Source organism: Girardinichthys multiradiatus, chromosome 23 (assembly GCF_021462225.1).
Source record: "Girardinichthys multiradiatus isolate DD_20200921_A chromosome 23, DD_fGirMul_XY1, whole genome shotgun sequence".
In the NCBI taxonomy this organism is placed as follows: Eukaryota; Metazoa; Chordata; class Actinopteri; order Cyprinodontiformes; family Goodeidae; genus Girardinichthys; species Girardinichthys multiradiatus.
The window spans coordinates 26,238,650-26,252,181 of record NC_061815.1 but is presented as its reverse complement, the minus strand read 5'-3'; the positions used below and the strand labels follow the sequence as shown (position 1 = coordinate 26,252,181).

The following is a 13,532-nucleotide window of genomic DNA, read 5'->3' as shown; positions in this document are numbered from 1 at the left end:
CTTGGAGTCAGTACATTGTGTTTAATCATGTTTTGGATCAAGGAAAAGCGATTGTCCTGTGCACACAGCGTCAGTGTGGACAGAGGACGCCGCTGACACGTAATACATCAAAACAGGAAAGTGTAATTTTTTTCTGCCTTTTTCTCTTACTTTGTGGAGACGTACAAGTAAACCCCGGACGCGTAGCTCCACTGAAACAACATCGGGTAGGCATCGCTGTGCCACCTTCATCACCTGATGCCTTTTCACCAGGAATACAAGGTAACATTAAGACAAACTGTTTGGCCAAATCACAAACAAATTCATCTTTCTTGCGATCTGCAACCGCTCTACAGACTATTGTGACTCTAAAACAAAAAGAGACAAAGTTATTTCAAATGGTAAATCACGCCCGCGTCCTGTGGCATCCTAATACCAAACCGAAGGGGAACTTCGGAGGACACATAAACATACGGAGCATCATATCTAAGACTGAACAAATTGAACATTTACTAACGGACACAAATCTGGACTATCTTTGCCTCACAGAAACATGGCTACGTTCCACAACTCCATTATCTGTGTTTACTGTTCCTGGATATAAAATATATAGACGTGATAGAAGGAGGGGGAGGGGTTTTGATATATGTGAAAGAGAATATCCACAGTAATGAAATTGATATAAAAAACGATGTATTAGAATGTGTAGCAGCTAAAATTACACTTTCTCGTGAAATGTCATTTGTTGTAATTGCCATCTATCGCCCCCCAAACGCCACAGATATATTTCATTCAGAGTTATTTAAAATGCTTAAAATGTTTGAAGGAAAAGAGGTCTTACTTATGGGCGATTTTAACGTAAATTGGCTTGACAAAATGCGCAAGAAAAATCTTAACGACATTATGAAATCACTACAAATGAGACAAATAATAAATAAACCAACTAGAATAACAAAAACTAGTCAAACACTTATATACCTTGTCTTTACAAACAAACCAGAAAGAATAGGGAAAAATATAATTTAGTAACAGGATTATCCGACCATAATTTCACACGAATTGCAAGAAAGTTAAATAAAAACAGATTTAGGGACCAAAATCAGCCAAAAAAGAACCAAGAGATATCATTTATCACAAAGAAGGATATATCTCTATTGGAAAATGACATACAGCAAATTAACTGGAATAAAATAATAGAAAATCAATCATGTGAACAAGCCTGCAATGATCTAATATCAGTTTTAAGAAATATTTTATCAAAGTATAAAAAGACAAAAAAAAAATAAAACTTAAAAAACAGAGTATACCATGCTTTAATGCTGAACTCTGGGAATTAATGAAGGAAAGAGATGCCTCACTAAAAAAGTTTATCAAAACCAGATTAACAACTGATTATTCGATATATTGAAGTTTGAGAAATAAGGTCATAACATTCCTTAGAAAAACAAAGCCAAACTTTTTCCTCAACTTAATTAAAGATGCAAAAGGAAATAGTAAATAGTTCTGGAAATATATTGATAAATTACTTAGAAAAGAGAAAAACAGCAGCTATGACATACAGCTCAAAATAAATGACAATATTGAAAATGATACTGAGATTTTAGCAAGATATTTAAATGAATATTTTATTAATTCTGTTGAGAGGCTAGCCCAGTTGTTCCCAACACATTGTTCTTCCCACTCATTATTCTGTGATACATCAACCTTTAGTCTGACACCTGTTAACAACGCAAAGGTGGAAAATATTATTGGGCAACTTAATAATAGCAATGCTAAAGAACTGCATGGGTTGGATAGTGTGTTTCTAAAAACCCATGCAGAAAGTCTGATCCCAGTGCTGACAAAAATAATAAATTGGTCCATTAGAGATGGTATATTTCCTGATGCATTAAAAACTGGCGTTGTTATATCTGTATATAATCCGGAGACAAACGAGAGGTTAATAACTATTGGCCCATTACCATCCTCCCAACCATCTCCAAAGTCTACAAAAAGGTTGTGGCAGAGCAACTAATCCAACATCTTGAAACCAATGCTTATTTAAATCCTTTGCAATTTGGTTTTAGGAAGAAATATTCAACAGAGACCGCTTGTTCCTACTTCCTTGAAGAAATTAAATCAAACCTAGACCAAGGAGTAGTGGGAGCTGTCTTCCTAGATTTACGAAAGGCTTTCGATACTGTTTCTCACAGTATTTTATTAAGCAAACTATCAAACTATGTACTTTCCAACCAGACAATAAACTGGATAACATCACACCTGAGTGGCAGAAAACAATTAGTTCGAGTAAATCACACACTGTCCACCCTTAAAAATTGCACCATGGGAGTCCCACAGAGCTCTGTATTAGGGCCACTTTTTTTAGTTTATACATCAATGATCTCCCCTTGGTATGTGACATCAACACCGTCATGTATGCGGACGACACTGTTCTGTTCACTCATGGAAAAAATATAAGTGAAGTAGGTGAAAGATTAACAGGGGAATTGAAAAAAGTTTAGGCCTGGCTAAAAAGTTGTTGTCTCACCTTAAATGTAGAAAATACTATTGCAATGTATTTTACAAATAGACATACATTTTAGATTATCCAGACATTTATATAAATGGGGAAAAAATAATAAATGTTAACAGCTTCACTTATTTAGGTGTTGCTCTGGATCAAACCTTGACTTTTAAAAATCATGTAAAAAAAATTGTGCAACTCTTTAAAATTTACTCTGGCAAATTTTAGGTTCATCTGAGGATCCCTTACCATTGAAGCATCATATATGTATTTAAATTCCATGATTTTTTCCCGTATTCTGTATTGTGTGACTAGCTGGTTGCAGGCATGCAAAACAGTCTTAAAGCCTCTTCAATCAACCTTCAAAAGTGCAATAAAAATTCATGACAAGAAATTTAGACAGTTTCACCACTGTCATATTCTTTCAAAATACAATTCTTTAAATTTTAATAACCTTATTATGCATGCAAACATTTGCTTACTTTTTAAAATTATTCATGGTATTAGTGCTCCTCCTCTAAGAAGGTATGTCATACTGACCTCAGAAAAAACAACTAGGGTGACCAGGGCGACCTCTAGAGGAGAGTGCAGCATTCCAAAATGTAAGACATCTTTTGCTAAATCTGCCTTCTCTGTTGTTGCCATGAGTCAGTGGAATACATTACCAACTGAGATTATAACATGTACAAGTTTCTCAATGTTTGCACGTTTGACAAAGAAATGGCTATTATCAAAGCAGGTCTCCACTCATTAGTGATGAATGTGTGTAAATGGAAATATAGTTGGTTCTTTTGGAACGTATGTGAGTGTGCGAACGTGTATGTGTGGTAGGTATGTTTATTGTATAGGTGCAAGCATGTGAAATGATAAATCCCTGGAAGTCTTTAATAACTGGTGTAACTGAGGGGCGAGGTTTGTTACGATTGTGTTGTATGGTTAACATCAACCTGTCAAGGGACTACAGGTGGAAATTAGCATATTTTGCTATAACCTGGCACCATGCATATTTCCTATTTTTAGGTCAATGTATTGTTGTGCACTGTCCATGTACAAATAAAAAAACAATAAATCAATCAATCAATCAATCAATCAATCAAAGAATGTTCAGCCTTTCCTAGTCTTATTGTTTTTCACAAAGAAAGTGATATGTCTAAACATCATTAAAAACGCCTAATGAAACCAAAAACAATTGTATGACCCTGTAAAAAGGAGTATGCAAAGAAGGCTGACCATAGTAAATAATTCATAGATATGGTCATAAACATAAAATATTTGTCCAGAGGTTTGGAAGAAAACTTCTAAAGACATTCTGGGTTGTTTGTCTTTTTTAAGTGAATGTATGTTATACCTTACCTCTTCACATGCTCTCCTCCTGTCAGGTAGCACCAGTGTATTTGCATGACTTCCAGGTACTATAGTAGATCCTATACTCATCCTGGGTCCAACTAACATGTACCGTTTGTCTCCAGATCTGTACTGGATGCTGTGACACAGTGTCCCATCATAATTAGTCTCTGGGAGATATTTAGAAGTATAGTCTGTGGATCTGGAGCACTGCATTGCAATCAGCACGATGATACTGATGATAAACAGAACTGAAACTGAGCCCAAAGTGATCATCAGGTAAAAAGTCACATTATTATCCTCATCATCCTTTGCTGCACTTTTAACATCAGAAGCTGCAAAAGCCTCTTTGGGCTCCACCAGTTTGACAATCACAGTAGCTGTTGTTGAGAGGGAAACGTTGCCATTGTCTTTGACCAGTATGACCAGTTTATGCTCAGCCTCGTCTGTCTCTGTGAACGAGCGAAGTGTTCTGATCTGTCCTGTGTAGCGGTCCAAACCAAAGAGACTGTGGTCAGTAACTTCCTGCAGTGAAAACAGCAACCAGCCGTTATATCCTATATCAGCGTCATAGGCTCTGACTTTAGTCACCAAGTGTCCTGCGTTCACATTGCGGGGAATCTCCTCCACACCTTCAGCAGAACCGTTGGAACTGACTGGATACAGGATGACTGGAGCGTTGTCGTTCTGATCCAGAATGAACACGTTCACTGTGACGTTGCTGCTCAGTGACGGAGACCCAGAATCTGAGGCGACAACTTGGAACTGGAAAGTTTTCAGAGTTTCAAAGTCAAAACTTTTCAGAGCTGCAATATCTCCAGTCTCAGAATTAATGTTTAAAAATGAAATCAATTTGCTATCCTTGCTTCCCTCTCCAGTAACATGGTAGGAAATAAGCGCATTTTCATTTTCATCCCTATCAAGAGCTTTGACAGAAAACACAAAGGCGCCTGGATTGTTACCCTCAGTTATATAGAAAGAATATGGACTCTGTGAAAACTCTGGACTATTGTCATTCACATCTGACACCACAACGCTTATTGTTTTTTCAGATGACAGTGAAGGATGACCTGCATCTTTTGCAGTTATTGTCAGGTCATATAGTGACTTTTGCTCTCTGTCCAGAGGGGATTTGGTTACTATTGAAAACATTGTGTCTTGCAAGGATGCTGATAAAACAAAATTAACCTCCTCACTTAACGAGCAAATAATTTTTCCATTAAGACCTGAGTCCAAATCATTTACACTGATGAGCGCGACTGTAGTTCCTGGTCGGGAATCTTCAGGAATTGAGTTTGAAAATGATGTGACTTCAATCTCCGGAGCGTTATCATTCAAATCAATAATTTTAATAATCACACTTTTTTCAGCTGTTAGTGGGGCAAGGCCTTTATCAGATGCTTGAATTTCTATTTCATATTCATCTTTATCTTCGAAGTCTATTAACCCTTTCACTGTTAGCTCACCGGTTAATGAATTAATATAAAAAAGATTTAGTATATTTTTACTCACACTGTTGCTAAATGAATAAATTACTTCTCCATTTGGGCCTTCGTCTAAATCAGTTGCATTCACCTGTATGACTGTTGCTTCTATCGGTGAATTTTCATTGAGCATCACTGAATAAGCATCTTTGGAAAAAACAGGTGCATTGTCGTTTACATCTAAAACATGTATTAGAATATTCATATAACCAGATTTCGGAGGTTTACCTCCATCCAGGGCTGTAAGTGTCAGTGAGTGGTTCCCTGCAGTTTCTCTGTCTAAAGGTTTTTGCACAATCAGAATTGGTAATTTAATGTCGTTTCGTTTATCCTTAACCTCCAACCGGAAATTATCGTTTGGGCTAAGTTTGTATTGTTGCACAGAGAAATGACCACTGTCTTGATCTTTTGCGGCTTTAAGTTGAAATCTTGTCCCAGACAACACTGACTCGGAAATCTCCAGAGTGGTCTCGTTGTCTTGGAAGCTGGGAGAATGATCATTTATATCCAGCACTTCCACCCTAACATAATGTACTTCTAGCGGGTTTTCAAGCACAGTTTTCAGATTTATCAAACACGTACTGCTATCTGAGCACACCTCCTCCCGGTCGATTTTTCGGCTGACATACAGGATTCCATCGTTTTGATTTACACGAAAAAGGGGATCCGCATCATTGGAAACAATCCGATACTTTCTGTCTTTTAGTGTGCTTTTATCCAATCCCAGATCCTTTGCGATATTTCCGACCACAGCTCCTTCGCTTATTTCCTCAGAGATCGAATATCTTAACTGTGCTGACGCCAAACTCCACAAAAGCACAGCATAGAAGCATCCAAATAAATATCCCCGCAGCCTTCCCGCGGTGCGTTTCCTTTGTCCCATGGTCAACCCCAAGATATCAGCAATCCACAACACGGATCAAAACTGTTTCGTTAGAACAGAATGCAACACTTGTAGTTCAGATAGACAGTCGATTTTATGTAAAACATTGCATAAATCCGATGACTATAAGAGGTTGTGCACAGAGAAAATGAGGCAGCAGCCGAACGGAGGAAAATTATAGAAAGGTGGAACCGCATAGGGACGAAAAACGGCTCGTCTGTGGTTCACTTTTTATATCGCACTGACACCACGCGTAATTTTTTCTCACTGCAGATTTTTGTTTGCGTTTTTACTTATATTTTCAAGATCGTCAGGTCAAAAAGCGCGTTTTTTACACAATCCCAGAAAAATCAAGAGGCATTTTAAGATAAGTAATTATGGGTCCATTTAACACAGCACAATTGGAAGATTTTTTTTTATTGTTATTGCGGACAAATAATGAAATAAACTGAGAACTACATCAATGCCACAGGAAGAAGCCAAAAATTCAGTACCAAGGATAGAGACTGCAAGTTTCTGTCCCTAAAACCTTAACTACCTGTGCGTTGCACCTAGTTAAAATTTGGAGTTCTTACATTTCATTTCCCAATAAAAAATGCCAGCTTTTCAGTTATTAATGGATTGTACAGAGTTAAAAAATGATAAGGAGGGATTCATGTCTCTGAGACAAAAAAAAAAACATGTAAATAGAAACAGAACATTGCGTACACTAATATTACCGAGAGAAAGCTTCGATTTTTCACTTTATGGATAAGTTGAATGATGACAAAAGAAAAAGTGCTCAGCTCACGGGCGAAATATATGGTCAAAATCTCGGGGGGAAACATAGCAACACATCAACCTTTATACAAATGCAAACAGTGCTATCACGTTTAAGAATTAGCATACGCATTAAATCCCCTTTTAGTTTAGACTTCAGAGGCGGTTAGCAATCCAAAAAGTCTTTAATTCACATTCCAAACACACTAGAGTTTCTATTAAGAACATGTGAGATGTTTTACTCTCATTCTGGTCCTTCTAAAACTGCATCATATGCAGCAAATCCCGTTCAGCTTTCTGCATTAATCTAAATCCGTAGTAATGTTGAATGTTTTCTTAACTCACTAAAAAACAATGTCGCAGAGTATCAGCAATGCTCTTTCTGGAGAAATTTCGTGGATTCCACAGGTTAGCACAAAACGAAGTGTTGCAATGCTAGTGACAGATGAGAACTGTCACCAACATCCTTCACATTTGGTGATAGAAGGATAGTTTTAAAGCTCCCATTTCTCTTTCTCTTAAATGAATTTGAGTTTAAACTTTTAGTAAACTTTTGTTTGTTTATAAGACGATGCTGCATTTTTGATAACACATTAGAATACATGAGGGAACCGTGTTCCTCCAATTTAAATAAAACTTAGAAGAAAAAAAAACCGAGACTCAATTCTAAAGAATCTGATCAGTCTATTAGCTCATAAGCCAAATGTTTACACATAAAAAAAACTTATTGACAACGACTTATATAAAAATGCTTACCTCTTCACATGTCCTCCTCCTGTCAGGTAGCACCAGTGTGTTTGCATGACTTCCAGGTACTAGAGTAGATCCTATACTCATCCTGGGTCCAACTAACATGTACCGTTTGTCTCCAGATCTGTACTGGATGCTGTGACACAGTGTCCCATCATAATTAGTCTCTGGGAGATATTTAGAAGTATAGTCTGTGGATCTGGAGCACTGCATTGCAATCAGCACGATGATACTGATGATAAACAGAACTGAAACTGAGCCCAAAGTGATCATCAGGTAAAAAGTCACATTATTATCCTCATCATCCTTTGCTGCACTTTTAACATCAGAAGCTGCAAAAGCCTCTTTGGGCTCCACCAGTTTGACAATCACAGTAGCTGTTGCTGAGAGGGAAACGTTGCCATTGTCTTTGACCAGTATGACCAGTTTATGCTCAGCCTCGTCTGTCTCTGTGAACGAGCGAAGTGTTCTGATCTGTCCTGTGTAGCGGTCCAAACCAAAGAGACTGTGGTCAGTAACTTCCTGCAGTGAAAACAGCAACCAGCCGTTATATCCTATATCAGCGTCATAGGCTCTGACTTTAGTCACCAAGTGTCCTGCGTTCACATTGCGGGGAATCTCCTCCACACCTTCAGCAGAACCGTTGGAGCTGACTGGATACAGGATGACTGGAGCGTTGTCGTTCTGATCCAGAATGAACACGTTCACTGTGACGTTGCTGCTTAGTGACGGAGACCCAGAATCTGAGGCGACAACTTGGAACTGGAAAGTTTTCAGAGTTTCAAAGTCGAAACTTTTCAAAGCCACAATGTCTCCAGTTTCAGAGTTTATGTTGAGGAACGAAGTCAATTTATGAACACTGCTTTTATCTCTTAAAATATGGTATGAAATAAGCGCATTATCACCATCATCCCGGTCATACGCTTTTACTGAAAACACATATGCTCCGGGACTATTGTTCTCTGTCATGTAAAATGTGTATGGAATTGTTAAAAACTCCGGCACGTTGTCGTTTACATCAGACACAGCGATACTCATAGTCTTTTCAGTCACAAATGATGGATCACCAGCGTCTTTTGCACTAATTGTAACATAATATTGAGAAATTATTTCTCTATCAAGGTGTGATTTGGTCACAACAGCGTACATATTTTCCTGTAAGGACAGAGTCAAAGAAAATGGGACGTCCTCTTTAATTGTACAAATCACTTTACCATTTATTCCAGAGTCTAAATCATTCACGCTAATGAGAGCTACAGTAGTTCCTATCTTAGAATCTTCTCTTATCAAGCTAGAAAATGACGTCACTTCTATCTCAGGTGGATTGTCGTTGACATCAGTGACACTTATTATAACATTTTTAACACTTGTAAGAGGAACTGGTCCCTTATCAGAAGCTTGAATATCAATTTCATAAATTTTGCTTTTTTCAAAATCTATCTGACCTGTCACTTTAATTTCACCCGTGTTTTCATCTATACTAAAAAGATCCATTAATTTTGAATCAACTTCGTTACCAAATGAGTATATAATTACACTGTTAGCACCCTGATCCAAATCTGTTGCATTTACCTCAATTACTACAGTGCCAATCGGAATGTTTTCATCAATTGTTGCAGAATAAACCTCTTTAGTGAACACTGGAGAATTGTCATTAACATCAAGAACATCCACAATAATATCTATATGTCCAGATAGTGCTGGCTTCCCTCCATCCACCGCTGTTAGACGCAGCCTGTGTTTCCCAGCCATTTCTCTATCCAGCTGCTTTTGTAGAACTAAAAATGGCACCTTACGATCCTCACCTCGGTCTTTGACTTCTATCCTGAAATGTTCGTTATGGCTGAGTTTGTATTGCTGAATGGTGAACTGTCCTACATCAGGGTCGCGGGCAGCCTGCAGCTGAAATCTTGCCCCTGGTAGAGCCGACTCGTAAATGTCAAGCCTTTTCTCTTTCTCTGGGAAAACTGGCGGGTGATCATTCATGTCGAGGATTTCCACTGACACGTAGTGAATCTCAAGTGGGTTTTCAAGCACGGTTTTTAGGTTGATTATGCATGGACTTATCCGTTCGCACGCCTCTTCTCTGTCAATTTTCTTTTTCAAATAAAGGATTCCATCGTTTTCATTTACCTCAAACAGGGGTTCGGTTGAGCCTGCCACAATGCGATATCCTCTGTCTTTTAGAACGGTCTTGTCTAGTCCCAAATCTTTTGCAATATTCCCAACAAAAGTTCCACCTTGAACCTCCTCGGAAATGGAGTATTTGAGCTGTGCAAAAACTCCGCTCCATAATCCATTTAAAGAAAATAAAATAGCAAACCAACAACGTCGCGCCCTCCGTGCATTCCCTCTTCTTTGTTCCATGACGAAAAAGAAAGTGCGTTAAAAACGTAATTGTTTTTAAATACAACTCATAGAAGCTCTGAATTATATATATATATTATTAAGAAAATTCGTAAAGATACCGAAAATGTATCTATTTTGCTGTAAGCCGTGATGTTACGCACAGATTGCTGTTCGGGTAAATATGAGGGATGTGTTTCAGGATGTTACGTGGTGCGACTCTGCGGATAGCCTGAGCATCACTGACACCAAGTGTCTAAGCATATATTTTTCTAGACCGCTGTAAACCTTTTCTTCCAAGATGCACCATTTCTCATTTTAGTTGCTCATGATGAGAAAAAACCTTCCAAAAACACGTTTCTGTCAGTAAGGTAGGCATTTAAATGCACTATTGATATTTGTCATTTGAGGCGAAAGAAAGTTTAGAGAGAAAAGTTCAACTAGGATTCCAGCAGTCCACAAAGTTCAATGCACACACGTAACTCCCCGACAATTTACATAACAAAAATCTAAGAATATTTAAATACCAAACTACGAAACAAGGCAACACTCTTGACATGATAAAGAAATTATATTCAGGTCGAAACATTTCAAGGTTAAATTGTTCATCTTACCTCTTCACATGTCCTCCTCCTGTCAGGTAGCACCAGTGTGTTTGCATGACTTCCAGGTACTATAGTAGATCCTATACTCATCCTGGGTCCAACTAACATGTACCGTTTGTCTCCAGATCTGTACTGGATGCTGTGGCACAGTGTCCCATCATAATTAGTCTCTGGGAGATATTTAGAAGTATAGTCTGTGGATCTGGAGCACTGCATTGCAATCAGCACGATGATACTGATGATAAACAGAACTGAAACTGAGCCCAAAGTGATCATCAGGTAAAAAGTCGCATTATTATCCTCATCATCCTTTGCTGCACTTTTAACATCAGAAGCTGCAAAAGCCTCTTTGGGCTCCACCAGTTTGACAATCACAGTAGCTGTTGCTGAGAGGGAAACGTTGCCATTGTCTTTGACCAGTATGACCAGTTTATGCTCAGCCTCGTCTGTCTCTGTGAACGAGCGAAGTGTTCTGATCTGTCCTGTGTAGCGGTCCAAACCAAAGAGACTGTGGTCAGTAACTTCCTGCAGTGAAAACAGCAACCAGCCGTTATATCCTATATCAGCGTCATAGGCTCTGACTTTAGTCACCAAGTGTCCTGCGTTCACATTGCGGGGAATCTCCTCCACACCTTCAGCAGAACCGTTGGAGCTGACTGGATACAGGATGACTGGAGCGTTGTCGTTCTGATCCAGAATGAACACGTTCACTGTGACGTTGCTGCTCAGTGACGGAGACCCAGAATCTGAGGCGACAACTTGGAACTGGAAAGTTTTCAGAGTTTCAAAGTCGAAACTTTTCAAAGCCACAATGTCTCCAGCTTCAGAATTGACATTTATAAAAGATGTCGGCATATTTGTTACTTCTGTGTTTCTTAAAATTTGATATGAAATTATTGCATTACTACCGTCGTCTTTATCACGGGCTGTTACAGAAACAATTTTCTCACCTGGGGCGTTATTCTCATAAACGTAAAAAGTGTATGGGTTTTGAGAGAATTCAGGTACATTGTCATTTACATCAGATACGTCTACTTTAATATTTTTTTCTGAATGTAAGCTTGGCTCTCCTGCATCTTTAGCGATGATTAGTACATTATATTGAGATTTTTGTTCTTGGTCTAGAACAGTTTTAGTTACCAGAGAATACATGTTATTTTGTAAGGAAGGAGTTAACAGAAAGGGAAGGTCATTGTTTATGTAACACATAACTTTTCCGTTCAGACCAGAATCAGCATCCTTTACACTAATCAACGCCACTGTTGTCCCCGGTTTTGAATCTTCTGGGAGCACATGAGAAAATGACGTCACTTCAATCTCTGGTTCATTGTCATTTATATCAACAATGTTGATTAATACACTTTTTTCTGTGTTCAGTGTTGCTGTACCTTTGTCGGATGCCTGCACATCAATTTCATATCTGCTGTTCTCCTCGAAATCAATGGCTCCTGCTACAACAATGACTCCAGTCAAAGGATTTAAACTGAAGCTTTCACGACTCCGTGCATCCACGTCATTTCCAAATGAATATTCGACCTCACCGTTAGGACCCTCATCTAAATCGGTTGCATTAACTTGGATCACAGTCGTACCAACAGGGGAGTTTTCTTTCAGAGACACAGTATATGATTCCTGACTGAAAACTGGAGGGTTATCATTAACATCGGAAACATTAACAATTATTGTCATATTACCAGATCTTGGAGGTTTACCTCCATCTAATGCTGTCAGGAGCAACACATGGCTTTTAACTGATTCTCTGTCGAGTGGCTTTTCAAGAACTAAACTAGGTGTTTTACGGTCCTCACCTCGATCTTTTACGTCTAAACGAAAATGTGCATTATTACTCAACTTATATTGCTGAACGGATAATAAACCACTGTCAGCATCCCGCGCAGCTTGCAACTGGAATTTTGCGCCAGGCAGCGCAGATTCAGAAACCTCTAATATGTTTTCTTTTTGTGGGAAGACTGGTGAGTGATCATTTACATCCAGAATCTCCACAACGACGTGATGAATCTCCAGCGGGTTTTGAAGCACCGTTTTTAAGTCAATAGTACAAACCTTTCTTCGTTCACAGATTTCCTCTCGGTCAATTTTTCCTTCCACGTACAAGACACCATCATCTTGCCTCACTATGAAAGGCGGCTCTGTTGATCCGTACACAATACGGATGCCCCTCTCTTTCAGCGTGGTTTTATCAAGACCTAAATCCTTCGCGATATTTCCAACAACAGTTCCCTCTGGAACTTCTTCGAGGACAGAATACCGGAGTTGTGCTGAAACGCTGCTCCAAAACGCCACCAGAAGCATTGTGATTGTAGTCCATTTTTTCCGCGCTCTCCGTGTTTCATGTCGCCTTTGTTCCATGACGGAAAGGGAAAAAATAAATCCTCTCGAAAGAGATCTTCACTTGTGCTAAAATATTTGTTTCCAAGGCTATCGTTTTTGGAATGACACCATTATACGGTATGAAGGATATCTGACATCTATAACGCAAGATACATCTGCAGTCGCAATAACGACTTGGTTGTAAAAGCTGGATGGGAAGGGGATGGGTCTGGTGGAGATCATATAAGCACGCAGAGTCATAGTTTGTTATTATACTGACACCAAGTGTCTCGGACAAAACCCTGCAGAACTGCACCTTAAACCTAGAGAAAAATATGCAAAATAGAATAATTAAAAATGAAAAATGAAAACAAAATGTTATGATATTCCCCATTTTGCAGCACAAAGCTCACTGACCAGCACAGCTTATCTAAAAGGTTTCGAGACAGGATTAAAACTCTGTATTGATTTTAACACTTAGTAATTTATATTAGAGAAATGAAGAACTCAGCAAAACTTCTTAATGGCATGCAAGCCACAAAAAACGC

General features: G+C 38.6%; 2 protein-coding genes across 5 annotated transcripts in view; both read right to left on the bottom strand.

The window, feature by feature from the left end:
- The window catches only part of LOC124860299 (protocadherin alpha-C2-like), a 192,052-nt gene that overhangs the window by 143,965 nt on the left and 34,555 nt on the right, over positions 1–13,532 (bottom strand). Inside the window, exon 1 of one of the 4 annotated variants that reach the window (XM_047353503.1) lies at positions 7,709–10,084. The exons of 2 other annotated variants lie outside the window; for them this stretch is intronic. In XM_047353503.1, coding sequence (XP_047209459.1) covers positions 7,709–10,069 — 2,361 coding nt within the window. In that variant the 5' untranslated portion in view covers positions 10,070–10,084. Of the gene's footprint in view, positions 1–3,835; positions 6,355–7,708; positions 10,085–13,532 lie in introns of those variants that run through there. One more of the 4 variants, XM_047353506.1, reaches the window with a different exon arrangement.
- Positions 10,241–13,023, bottom strand: LOC124860718 (protocadherin alpha-3-like). Its single transcript, XM_047354240.1, has one exon. The coding sequence runs from the start codon at positions 13,021–13,023 to the stop codon at positions 10,654–10,656; it is 2,370 nt and encodes a 789-aa protein (XP_047210196.1). The 3' UTR covers positions 10,241–10,653.

Coding starts and splice junctions, on each gene's coding strand:
- LOC124860718 (XM_047354240.1), bottom strand. CDS start 13,023: ATGGAACAAAGGCGACATGAAACACGGAGAGCGCGGAAAAAATGGACT.